At 40.2% G+C, this 27,806-nt stretch overlaps 1 protein-coding gene across 2 annotated transcripts in view; it reads right to left on the bottom strand.

Annotated features, from left to right (window-relative positions):
- Positions 1 to 27,806, bottom strand: part of KIAA1109 (KIAA1109 ortholog) — a 222,900-nt gene that overhangs the window by 171,262 nt on the left and 23,832 nt on the right. For both annotated transcript variants that reach the window (XM_038398596.2, XM_043513096.1), the window contains exons 4-9: positions 25,082 to 25,198; positions 23,069 to 23,147; positions 22,286 to 22,350; positions 8,577 to 8,763; positions 6,061 to 6,142; positions 4,828 to 5,021 (exon numbers count right to left, since the gene is read on the bottom strand). In XM_038398596.2, coding sequence (XP_038254524.1) covers positions 4,828 to 5,021; positions 6,061 to 6,142; positions 8,577 to 8,763; positions 22,286 to 22,350; positions 23,069 to 23,147; positions 25,082 to 25,198 — 724 coding nt within the window. The remainder of the gene's footprint in view (positions 1 to 4,827; positions 5,022 to 6,060; positions 6,143 to 8,576; positions 8,764 to 22,285; positions 22,351 to 23,068; positions 23,148 to 25,081; positions 25,199 to 27,806) is intronic.

The following is a 27,806-nucleotide window of genomic DNA, read 5'->3' as shown; positions in this document are numbered from 1 at the left end:
TTTGAAAATGGCATGTCACACACATGCACACACTTTGCAGATGAGATTTTTGCAGACAGCTAAGACGACAATACTGTGCATGCAGGTGTGGCTCACTTTGCCACACACTGATGAATGTAGTATGTACGGCCTCCTGTTTCAGGTGCACACAGGCTTGAGACCAGAATGCTTCGCTCCCCTTAAGGTGGCTATTAAAGGAGATCCGCTACAGTGAATTTTCCGAAGTGCACAGATAAGCGCTCTTCTTTGCCAGATCTGCAAGAAAGAACCTCCGCAAACACACCACGTAGGCTCAAAAAAGTGAACTTGATGTGCACACATATGAATTAGACTAAATGCAAGGAATGAAGTTAACTGCGAAGGTCATTTAGCTGCAGGCATGTGGCCAATATATACCAGCAATTTTTCATTATTTCTCTGTGTTTATTTAAACTGAAGTACGTTGTACAAGCATAGTTTACCGTGGCGCTCTCATGTTCCTAGATTTGTAACTGGCACACATAGTAGAGTTGCCAGGTGTCCAGTTTTCGATGGAACGCCCTGTCGAAAAAGGACTCTGGCAGCTCCAGTCAGCACCACTGACTGGGCTGTTAAAAGTCCAGTTGGTGTGGGCTGACAGGCTCCCTACCTGGTTCCGCATGGCTCTCTGGAAGCAGCAACATGTCCCTCGGCTATTAGGCAGCCACAGGGTTCTGTATACTGCCCCCGCCCCACACAAAGTGCCGTCTCCGCTGTGCCCATTGGCCAGGAACCATGGACTCTGCCTAGGAGTCGAGGAACATGTTGCCACTTGCGGGGAGCCAGCTGAGGTGGGCGCCACCCAGAGCCTGCACTCCGAAACCCCTCCCATACCCCAACCCCTTGCCCCAGCCCTGAGTCTCCTCCTGCACCAAAACTCCCTCCCAAAGCCCTTAACCATCACCCAACCTCCAGCCCTGAGCCCTCTCCCACACCTAAATTCCCTCCCGGAGCCCACACCCCGAACCCCTCATCCCCATCCCCACCCCAGAGCCCGCACCCCAACCCTCTGCCCCAGCCTAGTGAAAATGAGCAAGTGAGGATGGGGGAGAGCAAGTGACAGAGGGAGGAGGGATGGAGTGAGCAGGAAGTGAAGCCTCAGAGAAGGGGCAGGGAAGGCAGCAGGGCAAGAGCATTCAGTTTTGTGCAATTAGAAAGTTGACAACCCTAACACAGTAGTATACACATGTATCTAAGGCTATAAAAAAAAATGTGCTTGAGAAAATTATGTTTGTGTAATCAGAACTACCGTAATGCATATACATATAAAGGGGCATGTGAAACTAAAACTTTTGCATATTCTGAATGAGCATTTAACTTTGCAATCTTAGTGTTTTCACTTTTAAGCTTGAGCTTAAACAAAATAATTAAACTAAGAATTTTGAGAAGTGCCCACTTGAGAAAAAAAAGTCTACCAAAAAATGACACACATATTCCAGTAACTTCATGTCTGACAAATCCATAAAAGCCATTTGAAGTGGAAAGGGGGGGGAGAGAAGAGAGACAAAGAGATGCACATAGAAAAGCTATACCAGCCAACAGAAGGAATAAATAAGAGAAGGGGCCAACTCCTCCTCTCTCCCACTTAAGCAAAATACCACCATCCCCATCTCCTTCACCTCTACACTGTTCCATTTTCAGGAGACAAAACAGAACAGCTTACAATAAACGGCAGCACAGGAGAAGATTGTATTTATGTTTCTTTTTACTTTGCTCTCTGTCCTATCCCTTTCCTGTATTTTCTTCCCTGCATCTGCAAGTTCAAGTCCTCCCTTCTTGTTTTTTCTCTTCTCCATTTGTGTTTTTACATGTTCTTCCTGAATCCACCTGGATTTTCTCTGCCTCTCTTTTTTACTTTCAGTATGTCTTTTCTCCTCTCACTGCTTACATACCCTATGAAACAGGATCTCTTTTGCACCCGTGCCCTGCCAGAGTCTGATGTTCTGTTGCAGGAGAGTTGACAAACACAGTAGCTGACTCAGGCCAGGTAAGTAGCCACCTGCATATAGAAATAGTGTGGCTGAGTTTCCTGTAGGATCACTACTCACAGTGCTACTCAAGTCAGAACAGTCTCTTTTTCCATATCAAGCCAGCTCTAGGTATCCATTAGTTTTGCAGGGAGGAGGCAGTTTTGGATGTCAGGCTGCATTAACTTAACCAAAGGGAACAAAGGAGGATCCTTAGTGGAGACAGGGGAACAAGCTGATAACTTGAATATGTTAATCCTATTTTGCATTAATCTTGTTAGTTTATTTTCAGTACCAGCTGAAGAAAATTCCTTGGTTATTTTCTGAGAGAATTTGAAGTTAGCTACTCTCTATTTATTCTCCCTCACAGAGGAATTTCTCAGCCTTCTCCTATACTTAGAAACAGCAAGGCTGAACGTGCGTGTTTCATACACACACACACACACACACACACACTCAGGAGTACTTTATAAACCAAAAGATATATTATACACATACAATGCAGACAGATAATTCATTCTTGGAGTCAAGGTTGTCAATACATACAAGGACAGAAAGCCAAATATTTCAAAGTTAAAGCTACACAAACTCCTGAACATTTGAAAGTACAGAAATGCTGAATTACGATTGTTGCAGTTATCTTAACTCTACCCCAGGGTCCCACCACAATATGAACCATCCTAAAACAAACACATCTTTCATACAATTAGTATTTCAAGAAACTCTTAATTCAGTCAGAACCACTGTACATTGTGACATTCTTTTTCATGAATCTAGGCTAAAATGAAGTCAAAAATTTTCAGCTTTAAAAAAATAAATAAAACCCTCTCCAAACAGGCTGGGATCTACAAAGAACAAGCCATAAACTGAAATATAGTTCTTTCCTGATAATTATATTCACAGTATTGCAATGAGCAGTCACTAAAAGAATCACTAGTTGAGCATCAGTCCAATAAGAGATGAGGCTATCAGGCACTAGTTTAAAGAGTATTAAAAATCCTTAAACTTTCATCTTCAGTGAGGGTATCTAACTAGATTAGGGTATCAATCCCTAGCTACATAGGCTTCAGTACTGATCTAGAAGGATACTGAAGGAACGTCTAAAGGACTCCATCTTTTTAAAAGGTTTTTTGGAGAAAAATATTGCTTTCAAACAATGTTCCCATGACAAGAATTAGGGTTGGATTAACTGAACATTTAGGATACAGTTAGCTATACAAAAAGGCATATCTCCATATCCCTCCACAATGAGACTCCCTGTTTGCCCATGTGTCTTTTCCGGAATCAAACACGAGACACAAAAATAAAACAATATTTACAGAATGGCAATGCTCTAAGTGACAGTGTCAAGCTAAGTAGCGCAAAACTCAGGAAGGAGTTCATGCCAACATTCTCTAGTTTTTGATGGCTCAACAAAAAAAACCTAATCACCTTAATCTGGACCGTTGGCATTTCTAGTTCTAGAGTAGAGAAAAAGGATGAAGCTTTTTTTTAAAATTAAAAGGACATCTTATATTGTATCTTCAAAAGTTAAAAAGACAAACTTATCTCTGACTTATGTATGATAGTAAACTCTTAACTTACACTTACCTCAACTAAGACCAGCCTGCTGAAGTTCAAAAATTTACTCCTCAATTCAATGAGGCATTCTCCAGAAAATTCTGGATGGTGTGTATATGTATGACTAAGCATATATAGAATAAGACCAGACAAACACACACTATTTTCCAGGGATATTACATGGAATTTACCTTCTTTTGAGCAAACAACATTTTTAAGACCTGAAAATGAAACAGCTTGGCCTTAAAGGGTCTGTTTGCACATAAAATATTGCTTGAGAAAAATTTACTTACGGATGCTTGTCACAGTAGACAGAATTTTGTGCCTGTCTACATGTTCATACTGTTTCACTGTGAAAATGTATGCACATTGCACTGTTTCCATCTAGGCACATATACTGTGCGCATTGCTATGGTATCCAGGCACCATATGCAGCTTGCAATTTCCTTCCTTTACCTGTCATCTCTGCTCAGAATTTTTTCAGAACTGCGTTCTAGTCAAGGAGCAGGACATGCAGAAGTGTAAGAATCAATAACTTGCATTACATATATGATCCACATTTTATTTGCATTTACCACTGTATCAGGTAAATCATCAGGTAACCATTTTTCTCATCTTAAATCAGTCAGATTACAACCCTTATTTTAAAATTTAAGGAAGTTCAGTAATAGCCCCGATGATAAATAGAATTGCAATAAAAATTTAAAAGGTAGTTTAGTTTGGGGTTTGACAATCTTGAGGATTCCTTAAGATCATGTTCCTCAAAACTTTTTGACTTCCTACCATAACTAACATGGTGCAGCTTTTCATATAATTTTACATTTTTCACTATTTTCAGTAGCTATAACTGTATATAAAGTGACCATATGCAAGTCAACATCTCAGCCTGTATTTGTCCTAAAACTTACAGCTGCAGACATCTGCTTTAGCAGCAAGCAGCTGGTAGCAGAACTTAATTGAAATAACATGGATTTATTTAATTAATGTGAGATACTAATCAAACATAGCAAAAAGTGCACAGAAGAGTTCTAAGGTCATAGCAAAACAGCAGTAACTCTTGCACGTCTCTCTATAAATATTACTCTGTTAAATGTCAGATGTCCAAAGTCTCTCTAGAGGCAAAGGTGTATCTAACTAGACACAATGGCATGAAGAAAATAAGACCATACTAACAGAAACAAAAGGCAGTCTTTTTTTTTTTTAAAGTCAATCTACAACAACAGCAAAAGAACAGGCTAAAATGTCAGATTTCATCTGGATTTTTAAAAATAAAAACTCTTACTCATCAGTTTGAAGACCAACGTATCTTGGACTGGGAACTAACATAACTCTGACATTTTCCAGTTTTCCCTTCAAAATGTGCATAAACTGGTCAAGGTGACTTGAAGGTGGTTTCGTGGTGTATGTTAAGAAAGCATCATCAAAGTTAATGCAGAGTGTTTGTGGCTGATAATGATTCCCAAATGCCAAGCGACCCTAAGTTAAAAGAAAGATCAATTACTTTATTTTGCATTGCTTAGTTTACACTACTTACACAGAGTAACTAACCAGTCTACCATGCCAGTAAAAACTATGAGTGAAATCTTAGCCACAGTGAAGGCGGTGGCAAAACTTCTACTTACTTCGGTGGGTACATCTGCAATAAAAGACTCGTGGCATGGCTGTGGCTGACCCAAATCAGTTGACTTGGGTACATGGGGCTGAAAATGGCAGTGTAGACATTCAGGCTTGGGCTGGAGCCCAGGCTCTGGGATTCTCGCCCTTGTGGGGTTTGGAACCGAGGCTGCAGCCCAACCTGAACATCTACACTGCAATTTTTATCCCTGTGAGCCTGAGCCCCACAAGCCCTCGTCAATTGACCCAGGTTCTGGGACTCTGTGCCACAGGTTTTTTATTCCAGTGTAGATATACACAATTGGACCAGGACTTTACCCCATGTGTCCAAATCTGCAGCCCTGACCCATGCGACTCCTTGAAGGAGTATGAAGATACTACATCATTAATGCTGAATTACATTCAAACAGCAGCACTACAAAAAAAAATTGATCATTGTATAACAATAGGTAATCGAGAATTTCAGATTCTGTGATAATTTACAATATACTATGACATATCACAGAAGCTGTTGAGCACTATTCTGAATTCACCTGGTACCATAAAAATCCACCGATTTTAAAAAGACATGGAAATAAAAAATTTCAGTAAATAAGCCACCTAGTTAATTTGTTAGTCTCATACTTTAAAAAAAAAAAAAAAAAATCACAAAAATCTGTGGTTGAAAATCCAGAGTAAATGGGCTTTTATAAGGATAGCAGAATTTGTGCTGAAAAAAATAAAATAAAATAAAATAAAAAGCCAATTGAAACTACCTTCATGATTCAAATAAAAGCATGTCAGAAATAAAGAATTAAATTATGGTAATAATGAAGTCACAACTGTAAGAGTGAATTTTAAAGTTTCTACAACTTAAAGGCATTTATTTATTTACACACCAAATGCGGAATATGTCACTTACTGTGCTAACATTGACTTTAATTACAGGAATAAGGGATCTCCATGAAGAGGAAGGGTCTTGAGATTCTGTTTTTACTTTAACACTAAAAGAAAAAAAATCAAATCTGTATTCAAATATATTTAATGGACATAAACAAGAAAAATCAGAACTAAAAGCTTTCATGACTCAGTCTTTGTTTTGCTACACAAGGGTCATCACCAGATCTCTCATTAAAAGATGCTATGGTTTAACAAACATGTGCAGTAGTAAATTTTACGAGATATGCAACAAATAACCACACATATCTAAAAGGAAGATCAAACCCTGTTTTTAAATATTAAAGATAATCTTGATGACAGTCAAACTTAAGCAGCAAGGAAGAGAAGTTACTCATTACTTCTAGCACTGCACACATTGTACTAGATATTATGGTTTATTGTCTGTCAGATTTTTCACTTAAGGCATGACGACTTCAGCACAGCACTGCCTGAAGAAAAAAGTGACCGACTAGGAAGAGTTAATGGCCTTCTTCAGAGCCTCATGCTATTAATCCCCTGGAAATGTCTTGTACTGCAGTAGTTCTAGCTGTTCTAAACTGAAAGAAAAAGCCAACAGATGTGAATATTCTTTTGTTTTTGTCTTAAAGGTTGTTGAAGTTTCAACTGATTTTGTACACTGACTTTTCTAGAGAATTAGTGTCCTATACATTAGGACATCTCAGCATTCCATTTATCTTATAATTTTAATTTCCCACTCTACCTTTTAATTATGCAAATCTTAAATGGGAGAATTTTACAATTTAAAAGTATGTAATGAGAGCTGTAACACCCATGAAAAAGGAAGTTCTCATTTTAAAACACATATTTAAATAATTAGTTATCAAAAACACTCCTGTCTATTAGCTTGCTAAAACAAAACTTAAGAACATGAGTGCTGAACAGAAAATATTCAGGCAATTAAGACCTCTTATATGCAGATTGTGCTACCAGGGTCTAGGCCTGGAGACGACCTTCTATATATACACTCTATACCAGAGGTGGGCAAACTACGGCCCACGGGACCGTCCTGCCCGGCCCTTGAGCTCCCCACCGGGGAAGCGAGCCCCCGGCCCCTCCCCTGGTGTCCTCCCTCCCCCGCAGCCACGCCGCCACACAGGCAGCGCTCTGGGCGGCAGGGCTGTGCACTCCTGCAAGGGAGTGTGGCAGCATGTCTGGCTCTGGCCAGGCAGCATGGCTGCCAGACATGCTGCTCTGAGAGGCATGGTAAGGGGGCTGGGGCCGGGGCGAGAGGTCCCAGTGGGAAGTCAGGGGACAGGGATCAGGGGGGCAGTTGGATAGGTATGGGAGTCCCGGGAGGGCCTGTCAGGGGGCAGTTGGATGGGGTGGAGGCGATCAGGGGATGGAGAATGGGGGGGAGGGGGTTGGATAGGCGTGGGAGTCCCAGAGGGCCTGTCAGGTGGCGGGGGTGTGGAGAGGGGTCGGGGCAGTCCAGGGACAGGGAGCAGAGGGGGTTAGGTAGAGGAGGAGGTTCCGGGGGGTTGATAGGGGTAGGGGGTCCCAGGAGGGGGCTGTCAGGGGACAAGGAGCAGCAGGGGTTGGATGGGTGGGGGGTTCTGAGGAGGGCAAGTCAGGGGGCAGGAAGTGGGAGGGGGCGGAGGCCAGGCACAGCCTTCCCTACCCGGCCCTCCATACAGTTTTGCAACCCCAGTGTGGCCCTCGGGCCAAAAGGTTTGCCCACCCCTGCTCAACACTCTCCCTCCCATGCAGAAATGTGACCCAACTGCTTCTAATTACATGGTCTTATTCCTGGAGATCAACAAGATTTGTGGTCTGTCCCGCTGGACTATTCTAAGAGGTAGGGAGCAAATACTGCCTCCCTCGTGTCTCACACAACAGAACAACTGGGCAGAAACCGGGGGGGAGGGGGAGCACTTTTCCATTTATGATTGGAAAAAAGACTGTTTCTCTTCCTCCTGGATTGGATTTAATCACTGATCAATTCATATGTAACCTTCAGGCTTAAATACTGTAATTTCTTGTATCTGTATGAAACCAGACAAAAGTATCAGCTTTAAAAGAGCGATAGTTGGTTTAGAATAGAACAGTCCATTTGTTTAGTAACACAGGCTGGTGAGAGTACACCACCCCAGTGTTCTGTTCTCTTCACTAGCACACTATGGAATACCAGGTCAAATTCAAGATTTAGGTTCTTTCAGTACCCAACATGAAACTGGCCCAGTTTACCTGAGGTACCATTTAATCCTGGACAATCTTGATCTCCCATAAGTATAACCCATTGAAACATTGGAATTGTCAGCCTCAAGAATAAAATCCTTTTATGCAGATGAGGGCCAGTGCTGTGCACATTCCCAAACATACATCAAGGCAATTTTTTTTCTTGCCCAACACTGCCTTTCATTTCCTCTGTTGGCCTCTTCCAAGCAAATAGTGCTGACTTGAAACTCAAAGGTATGGCAGAATTTTGATATAGACAAACATTCACTAAATACTGAAGTGGGGGGGGATGTAATATTTTACCTTTCGAGATTGGAGGGTGTTGTGTCTCTTCCATTTTCTTGTGCTTTTTCATCCTCTTTTCTTGATGGAATTATTGTTGGATCCAGACCAAATAATTCCTGGAGTTGTCCATAAAGGGCAGAGCGGTTGTAGACGTGAAATTCAAAGTCATTCATCATGATATACAGTCTAGTTTCTGCTTTTGGATCTATAAAGTACAAGAGGAAAAGGAAAATACTTCTGATTCTATTCAGCAGTTCCTCTCCATAATTCAAGCAAATTCTTCAAAAGTGCAAAAATAGTTTGGAAAATGAACTGTACATTGCAGAAAACAAATATTGAAGTACATATAAAAAGATAAATCCTGACAATGCACAACAAAAATTTCTTCACAAAATTTGTTGAATATGCAAAAAGGACCCTGATTTAGTTTCTAACAGTGACAATATTTTGACTTTTGCCAAGCTATTATAGAAAAAAAAATATAGAATTTACATTACACAAAGTTGTTTAAGTAGGTTACTAAATTAGTCATTACAAAGTAGAAGACATAATATGCCAAAGTCCAGTATTAAACATGCACATTTTAATATTAATTCAGTATATTACAATTTCAATGGTGATGCTTCCCCAAATTGCAGAGTCAAGTATGCAATATGCAATAAGCAAACTAAATAGTACAATATTGCCATTACGAGTGATTTCTTCATTACTAAGCATACTTCAGAGCTTTATTTCTTTACTCAACTTTTTGACTCCTATGTGGGACACAATGATCCAAAGTTTATACCATATTCAATGGCTTACAGAAAATAAATTTATCACCTCACTCGAGTTCTTACATGAAAAAAGTCAACACCAAAATGGTTACTACGTTGGCTGCATCAGCAGATGACAAGAATTGAATGAGCATACAGAGAAAACTATCTTCTCACTACACATTTTCATGTATGTTGCTGAACGTTGTGATCTGGTACTCTATGGTGAAATTGTCTGAAAGCCTTTTAGGTGATCTATCATGCTCTTATCACATGCTTTCAATATAAAAAATTAAAACCAATTTATTTTCATGGGATCTAACTCATAAAAAGCGTTAAGTTGAAGAGATAGCAAATTGGTAGGAGTGTATATAAAAAAGCAGGATGTATAGTGACTTGCAGATCACATGCCACGTATTTGAAGTGATGCAGAAGGTTGGGGTTTTTATTGTAAACTTGTGCTGTTAATGTGTGTTATCTGTCCCCCTTGCCCCCACCGCATGTATGTCGCAGGTAGTACACTAGCTTTTTCCTCCCTTAAAAAGTTTCCAACCACGGCCATCCCAGAGGAAGTGTTAGCATAGAAGCCACTAGTGTTTTAACCAGTGTACACCAATCTGCTGACAGTAGCTTCAGGCAACATGTTGGTTAAAATGGCAGCAGATGACTATATTATTATATATAGTCTGACTGTTGGTACTATTGATGGAGCTAAGTCATGACAGAAGCAAAGAGAAATTTTAGGAAAATAAGTTTAGTTCAGACAAGGCCTTAGAAAGGGCAAGCCCAATCTTACCAAAGAGAATTTTTTTAACTATGTATTTATTTAGGAAATTTTAACAGGTTTACAAATCCTTGCATGTAAATATCAGAGACTATAAAATAATAATTACAACCGTGAGCTTTGGTTTTGAGAATTATAGAGCAATATAAACAGAGAACTGATTTTAACAGGCTGTTAACCTGTCACAGAGTGAGCATCTTTACACTACCCGTGACATGTCATTTTTAGTGATTATTAAATTGAGAGAAATCACCAAAGAGAACTTTTTATAAAAATTAAAGTGACTTGGCCAAGAATCAACTGTCCAAAGGCCTGGAACTTCTCCATTTAGGAAGTTCCAGAGAAAGGAAGAAAGAGGACTAGCAAAATATGGACCCTGGACTTCAGAAAAGCAGACTTTGATTACCTTAGGGAACTGATGGGCAGGATCCCCTGGGAGGCTATTATGAGGGGGAAAGGAGTACAGGAGAGCTGGCTGTATTTTAAAGAAGACTTATTGAGGGCACAGGAACAAATCATCCCAATGTGCAGAAAGAATAGCAAATATGGTAGGCGACCAGCTTGGCTTAACAGTGAAATCTTCGGTGAGCTTAAACTCAAAAAGGAAGCTTATGAGAAGTGGAAATTTTGACAGATGACTAGGGAAGAGTATAAAAATATTGCTAGAGCATGCAGGGGTGTAATCAAGAATGCCAAGGTACAATTGGTGTTGTAGCTAGTAAGGGATGTGAAGGGTAACAAGAAGGGTTTCTATAGGTATGTTAGCAACAAGAAGGTTGTCAGGGAAAGTGTGGGACCCTTACTGAATGGGGGAGGCAACCTAGTGACACATGATGTGACAAAAGCTGAAGTACTCAATGCTTTTTTGCCTCAGTCTTCACAGACAAGGTCAGCTCCCACATTGCTGCACTGGGCAACACACTATGGGGAGGAGGTGAGCAGCCTTCTGTGGTGAAAGAACAGGTTAAGGACTATTTAGAAAGGCTGAACATGCACAAGTCCATGGGTCTGGATCTAATGCATCCAAGAGTACTGAGGGAGTTGGCTGATGTGATTGCAGAGCCATTGGCCATTATCTCTGAAAGTTCAGGGCGATCAGGGGAGGTCTGGACAACTGGAAAAAGGCAAATACAGTACCCATATTTTTAGAGGGGAAGAAAGAAAACCCAAGGAACTACAGACCCGTCAGCCTCACTAAGTCCCCGGAAAAAAATCACTGAGCCTCAAGGAATCCATTTTGAAGCACTTGGAGGAGAGGAAGGTGATCAGGAACAATAAACATTGATTCACCAAGGGCAAGTCATGCCTGACCAACCTGATTGCCTTCTATGATGAGATAACCGGCTCTGTGGATATAGGGAAAGCGGTGGATGTGATACATCTTGACTTTAGCAAAGCTTTTGATACTGTCTCCCACAGTATTCTTGCCAGCAAGTTAAAAAAGTATGGATTAGATGAATGGACTGTAAGGTGGATAGAAAGCTGGCTAGATTGTCGGGCTCAACGAGTAGCGATCAATAGTTCTATGTCTAGTTGGCAGCCGGTATCAAGTGGAGTGCCCCAGGGGTCGGTCCTGGGGCCAGTTTTGTTCAACATCTTTATTAATTATCTGGATGATGATGATGATAATTGCAACCTCAGCAAGTTCATAGATGACACTAAATTGTGGGGAGAGGGACAGATATGCTGGAGGGTAGGGATAGGATACAGAGAGACCTAGACAAATTAGAAGACTGGGCCAAAAGAAATCTGATGAGGTTTAACAAAGACAAGTGCAGAGATCTGCACTTAGGAAGGAAGAATCCCATGCGCCACTACAGGGTGGGGACCGACTGGCTAAGCAGCAGTTCTGCAGAAAAGGACTTGGGGATTACAGTGGATGAGAAGCTGGATATGAGTCAGCAGTGTGACTCAACATTTGAACCCAGTTTTGGAATTTATCTTTAAATTATAGGAAAAAAACATTCTAAAGGATGAGCAGAAAGATAATACTTGAAAATTTAAGTTTAGCTGAAAACTCTGAAATGTTGGAAATGTACAGATTTTAAATCCTTTCCAGGTAGTACTTTATATCTGTATACTCTTTCACCCAAAGAACTCAAAGCATTTTACAAATGCTAATTGAACATACCACCCCTATGAAAAAAGGAAGTATATCAGACTATAAGAAAAGCACAGAGTATGTGGCTTGCCCAAGGTCACACAGCAAGTCAGTGGTAGACCCAGGAACAAAACTTGACTTCCAGACCATTATCCAGTTGTCCAATTATCCACAATGATCTGATAGCATGTGAAAAGCAACTGGTATAAAACCTCTTTTTAAACAGATATGATGCTAGAATTTTACCCAATTATATACAGGATTAGTTCTTGATTACAGAAAATAGATTTACTTTAAGCAATTACTTAATATACCTAAGCACTGGCACATGTTAGTCAAAGTAGCCACTTTTGTAAACAAGTTTAATAGGAATTACTGAGACACTCTTAATTATACCTCATGCCACTAAAGCTGCTAACTTGTGCTCTAATCAACCAGGTTGGGTGTTGGCCGTTTTTGAGGGTTTTTTCTTTTTTGTTTTGTTTAAGAATTTGTAACTTTACCATTCAAAAATAAAACAAATATGACACGTGATAGGCAAGATCTCTGTACAAAACTTTCAGAGAGCATTTCACTGCTAGGTTACAATCCAAGGGTGAATAGAATCATAGAATCATAGAATATCAGGGTTGGAAGGGACCCCAGAAGGTCATCTAGTCCAACCCCCTGCTCAAAGCAGGACCAAGTCCCAGTTAAATCATCCCAGCCAGGGCTTTGTCAAGCCTGACCTTAAAAACCTCTAAGGAAGGAGATTCTACCACCTCCCTAGGTAACGCATTCCAGTGTTTCACCACCCTCTTAGTGAAAAAGTTTTTCCTAATATCCAATCTAAACCTCCCCCATTGCAACTTGAGACCATTACTCCTCGTTCTGTCATCTGCTACCATTGAGAACAGTCTAGAGCCATCCTCTTTGAAACCCCCTTTCAGGTAGTTGAAAGCAGCTATCAAATCCCCCCTCATTCTTCTCTTCTGCAGACTAAACAATCCCAGCTCCCTCAGCCTCTCCTCATAAGTCATGTGCTCTAGACCCCTAATCATTTTTGTTGCCCTTCGCTGTACTCTTTCCAATTTATCCACATCCTTCTTGTAGTGTGGGGCCCAAAACTGGACACAGTACTCCAGATGAGGCCTCACCAGTGTCGAATAGAGGGGAACGATCACGTCCCTCGATCTGCTCGCTATGCCCCTACTTATACATCCCAAAATGCCATTGGCCTTCTTGGCAACAAGGGCACACTGCTGACTCATATCCAGCTTCTCGTCCACTGTCACCCCTAGGTCCTTTTCCGCAGAACTGCTGCCGAGCCATTCGGTCCCTAGTCTGTAGCGGTGCATTGGATTCTTCCATCCTAAGTGCAGGACCCTGCACTTATCCTTATTGAACCTCATTAGATTTCTTTTGGCCCAATCTTCCAATTTGTCTAGGTCCTTCTGTATCCTATCCCTCCCCTCCAGCGTATCTACCACTCCTCCCAGTTTAGTATCATCCGCAAATTTGCTGAGAGTGCAATCCACACCATCCTCCAGATCATTTATGAAGATATTGAACAAAACGGGCCCCAGGACCGACCCCTGGGGCACTCCACTTGACACCGGCTGCCAACTAGACATGGAGCCATTGATCACTACCCGTTGAGCCCGACAATCTAGCCAGCTTTCTACCCACCTTATAGTGCATTCATCCAGCCCATACTTCCTTAACTTGCTGACAAGAATGCTGTGGGAGACCGTGTCAAAAGCTTTGCTAAAGTCAAGAAACAATACATCCACTGCTTTCCCTTCATCCACAGAACCAGTAATCTCATCATAAAAGGCGATTAGATTAGTCAGGCATGACCTTCCCTTGGTGAATCCATGCTGACTGTTCCTGATCACTTTCCTCTCCTCTAAGTGCTTCAGGATTGATTCTTTGAGGACCTGCTCCATGATTTTTCCAGGGACTGAGGTGAGGCTGACCGGCCTGTAGTTCCCAGGATCCTCCTTCTTCCCTTTTTTAAAGATGGGCACTACATTAGCCTTTTTCCAGTCATCCGGGACTTCCCCCGTTCGCCACGAGTTTTCAAAGATAATGGCCAAGGGCTCTGCAATCACAGCCGCCAATTCCCTCAGCACTCTCGGATGCAATTCGTCCGGCCCCATGGACTTGTGCACGTCCAGCTTTTCTAAATAGTCCCTAACCACCTCTATCTCTACAGAGGGCTGGCCATCTCTTCCCCATTTTGTGATGCCCAGCACAGCAGTCTGGGAGCTGACCTTGTTAGTGAAAACAGAGGCAAAAAAAGCATTGAGTACATTAGCTTTTTCCACATCCTCTGTCACTAGCTTGCCTCCCTCATTCAGTAAGGGGCCCACACTTTCCTTGGCTTTCTTCTTGTTGCCAACATACCTGAAGAAACCCTTCTTGTTACTCTTGACATCTCTTGCTAGCTGCAGCTCCAGGTGCGATTTGGCCCTCCTGATATCTTTCCTACATGCCCGAGCAATATTTTTATACTCTTCCCTGGTCATATGTCCAACCTTCCACTTCTTGTAAGCTTCTTTTTTATGTTTAAGATCCGCTAGGATTTCACCATTAAGCCAAGCTGGTCGCCTGCCATATTTACTATTCTTTCGACTCGACTCATATAAGCAAGAGTAACCAAAAGTGATTACTAATCTCATGGTTTCTCAGGTACAAAGGTAAGAAAATGTTACATCTCACAATAACTCCCATTGCACACACAAAAAAGCTTAAATGGCAACGCTGCAAGGACTGCATCAGCCATGAAGACTGAACTGTGTTCTGCCTTCTGAAAGTGGTCCTTCCTTGTAAGCTTTCACATACAGTGGACACAAAGTGTGAGAAAGCTAGCAGTTTCACTACCTTTTTGCACCTCTTCTGTGGATAAATACACCTCTAGATAAACTTCAACCTCTAGAACTGGCGAACAGTCACACTTTATGAAGTACAGTTCTATAGTGCACACTATTCTATTTCTCCATCTTTATATAATAAAAACCAAACTGAACCATTAAGTATGCACATGCCTAAACCTCATTACCATTTGCTGTAACTTTCTTTCTTCATCAATCCCACCTTCCTTGCCACCCTCATTCAAGTCTAAACTGTGGATTGTAAACTTCTTGTGACAGGAATCTTAACTTTCTAATCTTCTGTAAAACACCTAACGATTTTGGATTATTAAATTAAATTAAGCACTAAATCGCAAATGATCAAACTCACAAATATCTGGACATTTGGGCACACTTAAAATCTGTAGAATATTAGTCTGTAATATGGAATTGACTCTGACAGTTAAAAACAACAGGAATATTTAATTATATGATTCCATATAGAACATTTGAGTGGCATGCCTTGACTTACTTCTGCTACAGATAGCTCGACACAATTATGTAACAGCATGATCTAATTACATAAAAAACCCACATAATTTCCCCATAATTACTTAGTTGCGCCAAAAAAAAAAAAAGTGTCCCCATTACATATTTACTCAAGAGACCTGAGCTGCTCTGAAATACCACTTAGTTTATTTGTCTAAATTATGGACTGAGGGAAACTGATGCAATTCAAATCTCTGTGTTAAATAGCTTTTGTTCCCTAACCATTACTTCCATCCACAAGAGTTACATATTTACCTACAAATAAAAGCCAACATTCCATCCTTTATCACTCCTGCTGAGTTTTCTCCCATCCCTCCATAACTTGAGTTAGTTTCCCAGGCTTTTTCAATGCAAGTCACATTATTTTAAGAAATACAGAGTGATTGTACTGACTTGGTTTTACACAAATAAGTAAGGAAATAAAGTGTGCTTAATAAGAAGTTAATTAATTAGCTGTAGCAAATCACAGAGGTTCAGATGAATTATGCACAAAAAAATTGGAGTAGACAATAGCTCACCTGGGAGATCTTCATTATCAAGAATATACAAAAGTTAATTTTATAGCTAATACATTCCTTGAGGCAGCCATTAGACTTCATTAATTGAATGACTTGAATTGTAATTCCTTTATTAAAAAAGAGAGAGGCTTAAAATAGGTAATTATTTTTACAGGCTTTTGGGGTTTTTTCCAAGTGTGAAGGAAGACGTTTTGTCCTCTTTTTCACACATCAATACTCTGCTCCAAAATATTTTTAGAGAAAACAAGTAACTAAGAAATATGAAACATTTTGATCATCATAGTGTTAAAGAGGAATAAACACTACACTACACTCTTAAGTAATGTTATCAATTTTAATTGAAAAGTAAGATGAAAAAAAAAGGTTCTGGCTTCCTCAGGGCTTAAAACAAATTATTTCTTTATATAACTGATTATTACTATTAACAGTCATATCACCACACTTGTTCAGGTGATACAGTATTAACAGTTCCTCAAAGTTTAGCAATTCATCAGTAGTCAGTTACAGAAGAGATATTCCTCATCATGTTTAAAATGAAGAATGATCATTAATAATTGTTTAAAATCTATTCCCAACCATCACTACCTTTTCTGTAATTGAGAAAGTCAGCAAGTGACCTAACTGAAGGGGAGTTGGGGAGCAGAGGGGGTGTGTTTAAGAAATCCTAGGCTCAGAACACAAAGGAGTGCTTTAGTTTAGTGCTTTAGTGGGATCAGATGCAACTAGACCTTCTTCATAGTGGCAGAGTCACTTTACTACCACCAGTATGAGTGGGAATTGTATTGGTTTCTGGTAACCCAGAGCAGTTGGGATTATGAAACATTTATAACTCTTGACTACATTCAGGAGGTATGGGTTGGTGATTAAAAACAAAACAAAACAAAAAAAGTGCCCCCCCCACAAAAAAAGAAAGAGGTATCCCTTCTCACCATGGTCTAAGATTGTTTCTTAATCAGACAGATGGTAATTGTGTTAAGAGACACAAACAAAGATTTTAGGTGTGTACCACATAAGATATACTGCTCTACTTCTCATTCTGTAACCACTATTTTAGGTAACAACAGGACCCATACACTCACACACTGAACTGGATCCTGGATCAGATTGCACAAAAATGCAATAACTACTCCCGAGTGGCGATACAAACGCAAAGTAATCATCCATCACAGCACTCAAGGTATCATTAAAAGCCACTTGGCTTCTCAGATAATTCGCTTGACATGGGTATCATTGTACTACCTAGTACAATGCACACTGACATCACGGCAAATGGATTGTACTATGCAGGTCATACCAAAAGGGTTTTAAAAAAAAACACAAACCTGAACAAAATGTCTTCAATAAAATCTCAAAATGAGAAATTTCTGATAGTTGTACACTTGATAATGGCAAGTCTTTCCTTTTGCAAGTAACAGATTGAAAGAATTAATGTTCCCTCTAAGAAGTAGTGATACAAGAAAGTTTATTGGGCGGAGGGGGAAGAGAAGCATTCTGAAGTTTTAGTGGATTACGTTACTAATATTTTACTTCTATTAAAGCATATTTATATAACACTTTATAAACCACAGACACTGACTCTACTCCAACTTTTACTTTAGTCCTCGATGGCTTACTAAACCCTTTAGATATGCATTTTGGTCAATTATGTAATAATTTCAGTAGGTCTCAAAAAAAGTTATCAGACTTGTTTTCTTTATTACTTCAGCTTTATATAATGCTTCCATGCTCCATTCCATTATGTTTTTCCATGCTCCTATATATTCTATGGAAAGTGAAAATTAGAATAAGTTCTAAAGAAAATGTTCATTAACACCTGTCGTAGTTTTATCAGAGCACTTGATGGTTAAGATTATTTAAGTAAAAGATGTAATTATTCCTTGAACCTTGACCTCAACAGCCCATTTTAGTGGTTTGCCAGTACAACTCTAATAAAAGATATGCAGTGCTCACATCACTCCTTTCATTAACTGTTTCCTCCTCCCCCAGCCCATATCTTGTATTTCATATACATATTATTCAGCAAACCATACCACTGACTTACTGTTGTACCCAGCCCACTCTACCCATAAATCCAACCTACTCTACATTCCAATTTGTACCTCCCATCAACAGTGGCAGTGTCTCACTGATTTTTCCATCCCTTCAAGAGTTTGGTTTCGAATTTAAAAATATATATATATTTTACAGTATTCTTGTAAAGTTCACTTTCCCACCCCAACACACACACACACACACACACACACACACACACACACACAGAGACTGGTACTGCGGTACCAAAACAAAATTGCAGCCCTATCTCTGTTTTATCAGAGTTTGTCTGGAAATCTCCTCTTCATAAAAAACACAAGCTTTAATATTCATGGCAGGCATGCAGTGGCATGGAACAGGATACCTTGCAGAGCTGATGCATAGTGCTGAGAGCCAGGGAGAAGAAAACCCTCTATTGAGTTTGCATGGCTGACAACTCCTTAGCCAAGCTGTATAAATCCACTCCTTTATTCCCCCAGCCTGCCCCTGCTGCTACAGGCTCTTCCATCTATGCTTCCCTATGTATCTTCTGAAGTCCAGTCTTGTGATAGACCTTAGAAGATCAGCAGAAACCATGGGCTTAATGTAGACTCTAAGGTATGCCGCTTATCAAAGAGAAGGTTGAGAGATGACTTGTGTTTAGGTCGGGGTGGGAAAACTACGGCCCACAGGCCATGTCCAGCCCTTCAGACCTTTTATCCGGCCCTCAAACTCCCACCGGGGAGTGGGGTTGGGGGCTTTCCACCCCAGAGCCTGCACCCCAGCTGGAGCCCTAAACCCCTGCACCCCAGCCCCAGCCCTGACCCCCTCCCTCCCTCCAAACCCCTCCGTCCCAGCCTGGTGCACCGTCCTGCACCCCAAACCCCTCATCCCCAGCCCCACCCCAGAGCCCACACCCCCAGCCAGAGCCCTCACACCCCTCCGCACCCCAACTCCTTGCCTCAGCCGAGAGCCACCTCCCACCCTCTGAACCCCTCAGTCCCAGCCCGGAGCCCTCTCCCACACCCTGAACTCCTCATTTCTGGCCCCACCCCAGAGCCCGCACCCTCAGCAGGGGCCCTCACCCCCCTCCCGCACCCCAACCCCCAATTTTGTGAGAATTCGCCATACAATTTTTATACCCAGATGTGGCCCTTGGGCCAAAAAGTTTGCCCACCCCTGGTCTAGGTACTTCTTCACGTATGCGTAATGTGCCTCAGGTGGCACATGACCAGGATTCATCTCCAAATTTGGTCTGCTGGTTGGATCATTAGCTTCTCTGGCTCGGGCCGGGTACTGATGGGAACTGACGTGAACACTGATCTATGATGCCCCGTCTAGGTATTTAAACATGGAAAAGCTGTCTGTGGCGGAGAGAGGCGCTTTTCAGTCTTGCCGACAAAAGACATAAGATCCAATGGCTGGAAGTTGAAGTTAAACAAATTCAACCTTGAAAGAAAATGCAATTTCCAAGAGAGGGTAAACAAACATTGGAACAGCTTAAGAGGAAAGGTTCTGGACTCACCATCACTTGGAACCTTTAAGATTTGATTAGATATCTTTCTAAAAGATGCACTTTAATCTAGCTTCTGAGAGAAATTCTACAGCCTGTATGCATGGGAGAGGGAGGCGGGGGGGGAGGGGTCAGGCTGGATGGTCATGGTGGTCCCTTCTGGCCTTGAAATCTGTGAATCCTCTTGCTCATCCCCTTCCTTTGTGGGTCATGGGGAGAACAGGATTGCCTGTTTTACCCTCAATATGCTTATAATACTTGCAGCTCTGTATTAAGACAATGACTGAAACCAAATCTCATGCTTCAGAGCTTCAGCCAGTTTCCTGCAGAAGTCAGGAAGGAATTTTTCCCCCCCCAGTGCCCAATTGGCACAACATATTCAAGGGGTGAGAGTGGGAGGGATGTTTCATCTTCCTCTGAAGAATCAGAAATTGGCTGCAGCCGAAGATGGGATACCATATGGAATGGACCAATGCTTTAAATAGTTACAAAAAATCCTCTTTCTTAAATGCCTGGCTGACGTACTTGCTCACATACTTAATCACCAGATTTGGGGTTGATAAGGAATTTTCTCTCAGGTCAGATTGGCAGAGACTTGGGAAAGCAGGGGGGTTGCTCTCCTTCCACAGCAATGAGGGGCAGGAGATAGGTGAGATATACCGAGATAAACCTGATGGTGCACAACAGTTTAATTAGACTAAAGCATTTCACGCCTTGGGATACTAAAGTCATTGGGCTCAATGAGAGATCAGGGTGAAACTTAATGGCCCATGATATTACAGGTCAGACCAGATGGTCCCTTCCAACCTCAAGCTCTATGAAAGGTACGTAGCAGCCTCTGTTGATTTTAGCAAAAAGAAAAGGAGTACTTGTGGCACCTTAGAAACTAACAAATTTATTTGAGCATAAGCTTTTGTGAGCTGGAGCTCACTTCATCGCATGCATTCAGTGGAAAACACAGTGGGGAGATTTATATACATAAGGAACATGAAACAATGGGTGTTACCGTACACACTGTAACGAATAGCTCACCTTACCTGGTCATTCTCGTTACTGTGTGTATGGTAACACCCATTGTTTCATGTTCTCTATGTATATGAAGACTAACACAGCTGCTACTCTGAAACCTGTTGATTTTAGGAGTCAGCAAGGAGGCTGATGTGGATCTGGGAGTACGAATGAATGTATGAAACCTGGGGTCACAGGGTAATAGAATACTGTTGACTTGAAGTTTATTGAGAAGGCAGAAGGACCATAACCTCCTCAACATAATGGGAAGTCTGAGGAGCTTATGAGCTTCACAGATATCTACATTATGATGGAAGGAAAGCCCTAGGGAACTTAAGAGCTCCAATGGAGCTCCATTAAGAGATTGGCCTTCCCTGGTTACATTTAAATCCTTACAAATGCAGGGAATTTTTTTCCAGAAGGAACACAGAATTTAGAATTTCTGTTCTTTTTTAAATAAAGATATATAAGCTCCTGGTCGTTCACTTTTCATTTTTAGAAGCGTTGTAGTACATAGACATTTTCCTTCAGGAGCACTTAAGCTCTATTTCTTTTTCACTTTATTGCTTTGAACAAACCGATGCAGCAATCATGCCTGGCTCCAGACCGAGACCAGGTTTCCAGACCGATCTGGGTGACAAACTGCCACCAGAACAAATTACACGAGAACAAAAATAAAAAGATTTTTAAATGTAATGCGCTATTGGCCTTCTGCAATTTAGTCAGGTAGTCAGCATATTTTAAAGGTGAAATATGCCAAACTGGTGAAGGAGTTTGTTTTTTGAGAAGAAGAAAAGAGGGGAAAAAAAAAGAGCAGCTCTGCTAAAGCAACCGTGAATAAATTAAAAAAAAGGCAGCAGCTTAGTTTTCTTTCTAAAGGGCAAATCAAAATCACTTAATGAATACTATTTCCTTAAGGTTATTTTGATACATCAACAGTCTTCTTTCAAAAATGCCAGAAAAAGAGCCACTGTTCGTAACGTTTGCTATTTTCTGTACAAGTGTTCAAAAACGGTGGTGCATAATTCAGCCAAAGAAGTTCCAATAGAAACATTCTAAGTTTTGTAGTACTCTCCAGCTGCATTTGTTGAATCACCTGAGCCAGTGAGGAAACATGATTAAAATGCTAGATATGGGAATATGAAAAGCAGGGCAATCTGAACTCCCATGAGAAAACCCTGCAGTCAATAAGTAAATTTGTAAACTCAACAGGTTACACGTATTTCACCTTTTAAAATTATGTACTATTGTCTCCACTTAATTGAATAATTGAGAGAAGTCATCTGCCTTTACAGTAAGGAGAACTTGATTTTAATACTATTCATTAAAAAACTTGCAAGACTTGCTGACATCTCGAAAGAAAGTTCAACAACTTTTTCTCCCTTCCGTTTTTTTACAGGCAGTTATTACTTGGAAGAGCCAGATGAACATCCCTACAATGGAAGTTCCCTGTTTATCCAGAGAACTGGTACTACAAAGGCAACAGCAGTGTTATCTTCCTTATCACCACCTGTTTGTCTCACCATGACCTAAAGACATCACCTCTCTATGATAAATTTAAATACTTTCAAAAGAAAGCCAGTGACTAAAACAATGCCAAGAGATCATATTTCTAAAACTCAATTCAAACTTTGAAACATGATGATGAAACTTACCATGTTGTTTCTGCTTTGGATTGTACATTTTCCACCAGCGAAATATAATAAATCCATCTTGGATTCTACATTGGATAAATTACATAAATAGGAATTTAAGAACACAGATTATAGATCTTTTATGTACAGCAGCTTGAAAAACTGCCTTAAACATTGTAGAAAGATTCCCTTCTTAAAACTGTATGAACAGCATTACAATAATAGATTCAAATAACTAACGCCCAATCTTTATGTTATGCAGATGCACAAGTGTAACAAAAACCCTCACTTTCAGAATCCCTTATTTGTTTCCTTCTTAATGCTTTGGACCTCTGGCTGAAAGAATTACCAAAACATCCTCTGCTCTACATTTCATGTAATTATTAAAATTTATGAAAAAAATTAAGTGCAAGTTGCTTGGCTAAAATAGATCTTCCAAATATTTTACTAGAACTTGGACTTTCAAAGTTTTACTTTTTACAGTTTTATAAAAAACTTAAATCAGAGTGCAATGAAGTGAGAGACATTAGGGAATAGAATTTTCTGTTATATTCTGAAAAGCACTCTTAATATAGTCTATTTTTATTAGATTTTTATATGAGATACTGGAACTTTTCAACTTACAATGCAACAACAGTGGAAAAGGGGTTAATGGGGTTATGTAATTGTAAGAGGGAATCAATTTGGCCCCATATCTATCAACGAGAATCAGTTTCATGTTAAAGATCTTAATGTAGTCTTACCAACAGGGAAGAAAAATATATTTTAAAGAACCGTAACAGTAATTCTTTTAGAAACAAGTACCTGATAGACATATCTTCTGTAATGTAATAGATTTCACGAACCATGACTTTTCCGGACAGGACAGAGAATGAAAAGGAACCTATTTTAAAAGAAAGACTTCATATAAGGCTTTTGTCTGTTTAATTTCTTTTTCTGAATGGGAACAACTGATTCTTGAAACAGGTTTACTTGTGATTCTGGGTGCCTGGGTTTTTGACCTTATAGATGACTTTCAGAGAGAGTAGAGGACTCAGAACTTTCTGAAATATCAAACATCTTTAGGATGTCTCAGGTTGGGCAACTAAAAACCACTAATCGCTTCTAAAAATGTAGGCCTATATCATTAAGTGAGGAAAGTCATGGAATGACTATTTTGTACATGTAAGGTATGTATCAATATCACTGGTTACTACAGATTGTATAGTTAAGTTAAATAATTGGAAGATGAGACAAAGTTAAGATTCACCATAAAATACACACAAGTTTCTAGTGGTAGTAAATCTAGCAGCCTTCAGGCCTGGGCCTTCAAGTCTAGCAGTCTCATCTGAAGATCTGAACATTTGGGGGGACAGAGGAGTTAACAAGAAAGCAGACATAACAGCATGGCTCAATTTCCTTTGCAACAAAGCAGGGTGGTGATGGGCCATATATTCTCCCCAATCCTTTTTAACCTTGCTTAGAAGCAAGAAGTTAAGCAAAGTAGGCATAAAAAACCTTATTTGTGTTAAAATGACATCCACAAACCAATCACAGCTAGTCCAGAAATGGGACTAGTGGGATCCAACATCCATGATGATGTTGATTGCGAAAGTTAATAAAGACCACCACATATTTTGCGTAGCTATCTCCAGTTGCTTTCCCTTAATACAAATTTCATTGCATAGTTTGTTTGTTTGTTTTTAAAAATACAGAATATATACCAAATACTTCATCTAACATGTGCTGAAGTTTCTACAGGTCATAGTAAGTATTGGATTTGAACATGGTTTGGAATTTTTGGATCTCAGATTCCTTAAATCATCAGTAGATTAATACAATTTTTCTAGCTTCTATTTTCATTGTATATACAATCAGTAGCTGTAGAACAAGTCCAAGATTAAAAAGACAAGTTATTCCGAGTAGCAGAGAGAGCGAAGCCTGGGAGATTGAAGTGGAGATAGAAAATTAAAAAGGACAATCAGGATCAGACTGTGGGATAAAACCTTACATGACTCAGCATCGTATATATTATTGTAATGTGGGCGAGCACCCAAGTGATTTGTACTGACCTGGATTATTCCATAAAAATGTTTTTAAACTTAAAAAATAAAGGAGAGTTAATGGGTTTTGACAAAGTTCCTTACCAGTATAAATTCTAAATATTACTGTCCCAATAAGAATTAATTGGATTAGCTAATCCGCCAGTTTATTAATAATACAATGCACCATCATACACAAAATAAGAGCTTGAGATTGCAGTCCACTCCTTTGCTCTGGATTTGCAGTAGCTAGCTGCACTGCAGAGACAGTGCGCTCAGCCCCAAGGGTGGGAGAAGGAAAAAAAAAAAAATCCTCTTATCAGTCAGCAACAATTTATCTGGTTGATTCACAAAGAGCACTGATGGACTCCAGAGTGAGCCCAAGCCAGTTTTCTTCAGTTGGAAGAATGGGCATTATGATGTGTAGCTTTAGAAAGAGAGGGGAAGATAACGTGATTTCTTTAACAAATGAAAATATGGTACCTTTGGGTTTTATAATTTTTGTAATCAACCTGAATTGACCATAAATCATGAGGAATTTCAAAACAGGAATTTACTGGGATTAGTTTTTTTTAATCTACATTAAGAAACATCCTGAGTTATATATCAAATACTTTTTTGTTGAAAAAACGTGTTTGTTGAAATCAACTATTCTGTTATTTTGAAAATTACTTTAGTAAACAGAAACACTTAAGATGCACCCTGTAGTTTTTAATAAGTCATGTTAGGATGAACTACAAAATCAAAAATAATGATTAGATTCACATGTAGCCATATTACAGTAACCACAACTTACCAATATGGATGTAGCCATGTTTATATAATCTGTTCAGAACCAATGTTAAAATGAGTCCTACATTTCGGGAATTATAATAAGTGAGGTAGATAATCCATCCACAAGACAAGATTGTAGCTGTTGAAAAGATAAACATATTTGTTTTAGTTCGTATTAAAGTTACACTTCTGTGACCCGATAAAAGTATTGTGTACCAAAATACAAAGCCCAGTAACAATGCCCCTCTCCTCTCTATTTTCCCCTCCCAATTAAAAAAACCCATACAAAAACATGTTTGTAATTCACATGGGCTTTTAACACTGGGGGAGGGAAGATATAGATTCTCCACTGCCCTTCTCTCTTCACTCCCACTATCATACAATATTTGGCCAATAGTAGAAAAGTATCACCCACTAATTAGCTACTATTTCCCACAACCCAAACAAAACATCACAGATCTGATGGTCTCCTCTGTGTGTGGCCATATCCACAACTAAATGGGAACTAAAATGAGAAAACAAGTCCTAGCCAAGCTACAATCGCCCCTGATTCAGCACATCTCGTATGATTTCCAGCCTTTACATCTTAGTCCAGCAATTTGTCACAGTAGTACTTTGTGCTAATACAAGAATCAGTGGACTGGCCAATACCTCTCAGTTTTATTAGTTTGAAATTGGAATTTGATGGAAAAAATCATGGGAATTTCAATCCAATTAGAAATATGCCAATCAAAATAAATTTAGGTCTTCTAGTCCCAGAAGTACTTTTTACATAAGTTGATTAAAATCAAGTAACCTATTTCTAGTCAAAATGGTTCACAAAGTTTCCAGAAAGAAAACTGGATGAGAGAAACTAAAAGATTCCTAGTTCATAGAAAACTAAGAAATGTTTAATTTGCACCTGCAGCGTCCAAATGGGGGAGTTACGGCACAGCACTTTGGTGCGTACTGCTATTCATATCCCTGTAGTCCAAACTGTGGGGCAGTGTAGATAAGCCCTAAGTGACTTACCCGATGTCAGAGTTTTAGTAGCAGAAACTAGTACTAGTACAGAATCCAGGACCCCTAACTTCCTGCTCTTACCATTAATTTAAACAACATACCCATTGTTACCCTTCTTCACTACCTGTTTAAATAGCTTATATGGGGAGAGGGGAAGAGAAGGAGAAGATAGGCTGTGGTCTTTGGGTTTCATGTATCAATAATATAGAGAGAATCATTAAGCAGCAGCCAGAGAACAGGATTTCACATCTGATGACAATTCTAAATAATCTTTATATTTTGAGTGATCTCAGTGTACCTCCCCACATAAAAATGATGGTTACAAATCTATACAGCATATTTAAAAGTAAAATAGGTCCACAAATGAAATTAAGGATCAGTGCTGCAGTGCCTAATTTTAGGCCCCCTGTGGAATCCATAGCCCCGAATTAAGTGCCTATAGAAGGCATGGGGAGAGTTAGGCCTCTAAGAATAGGATCCATAAATGCCAGCAAACTGAACAGGGAGCTCCCTAAGCTAGCCAATAGGAAATGCCAAAGGAGAGAGGCACCAATCTCCCCATGGGATTCAAGCCATGAACCCTCTCCTGGAGTTAGGCTCCTAAGCCCTTTCTCGTCACCTCCTTAGACACTTAGGCCCAGTGATTAGCACCCTCACCAAGTACATAGGCGACCTAGATTCAAATCCCGCTCCCTTTCCTATTTGGAGTAGGATTTAAACCAGGTCTTCTCCCTCTCAGGATAGTGTTTTAACTGCTAGATTCTGGGATATTCTGGGATGAGTCTTTCTAAATATCTCCTGTAGAAGCCATTCCATTTTGTATAAATAATTAAATATTCATTGGGCCAGAGAAAGAGGGAAAGTTATTCTATAGCCCAATGTTTAGGGCACTCACCTGAGATGCGGGAGAACCTAAGTTCAAGTTTCTGTTCCAATTAAAGTCATTTACTTATACATAGCCCAATGGTTACAGCCCTTTCTCGAGAGAGGAGAAGACATGGGTTGAAATCCCTGCTCCAAATCAGGCAGAAGAGGGATTTGAACCCTGTCTCCTAAAATATAGTAAAGTGCTCTCATCACTGGCCTAAAGATTATAAAGGGGAGCACCAGTACCCACTGCTCGTCCATTTTTTTCTAGAAAGAGCTCAAACACTTTAGTCCAGGAAGATATTCACAGCTGTAAATCCCAAGCAGAGATGGGTACCTCTCTGGTCCCGATTTAGGCACCTATCTCCCTTTGAAGGGTTAGGATTAGGCTACACCCCTCTCCTCCAATCCTGTAGGCACTCTCAGAGGTAACCAGACTGGGTTCTGCAGGTGTGATGGGTGGGGTAATGCTTAGTCTGAAGATCCAACTGGAGGTACAGGGGGAGGGAGAGGGAGGCATGCGATAGGCACGGAGTATTAGGATTGAGGTGGCAGTGCGCACACTCATTGGCAAGTTTTTAGGTGGAGATGTAGGCACCATGGGATTTTAGGCATCTACACGGTTAGGCAGCAGCTGAACAGGGGTTTTGAGGATGTGAATGTTGGGCTTTCTGGATCTAGTTCTTAGTGTTTTAAATATGCAAATTTGGGAAGCTTTTTTAAATCAGTTGTTGAAATTACTTTAATCTGTACGTGTTTTCCCCTTTACCTGCCTTTAAGTTCTTACCATCAAAAAGACAGGCCCCTTAACATTAAAGAATATAAAAATGAAAGATAATGAAATGAAGATAAAAATGAAAATAACTGAAGCATCATTT

Source organism: Dermochelys coriacea, chromosome 4, assembly GCF_009764565.3.
Source record: "Dermochelys coriacea isolate rDerCor1 chromosome 4, rDerCor1.pri.v4, whole genome shotgun sequence".
NCBI classification, from domain to species: Eukaryota; Metazoa; Chordata; order Testudines; family Dermochelyidae; genus Dermochelys; species Dermochelys coriacea.
The sequence above is the reverse complement of the archived record's forward strand: the minus strand, read 5'-3'. Positions and strand labels throughout refer to the sequence as shown.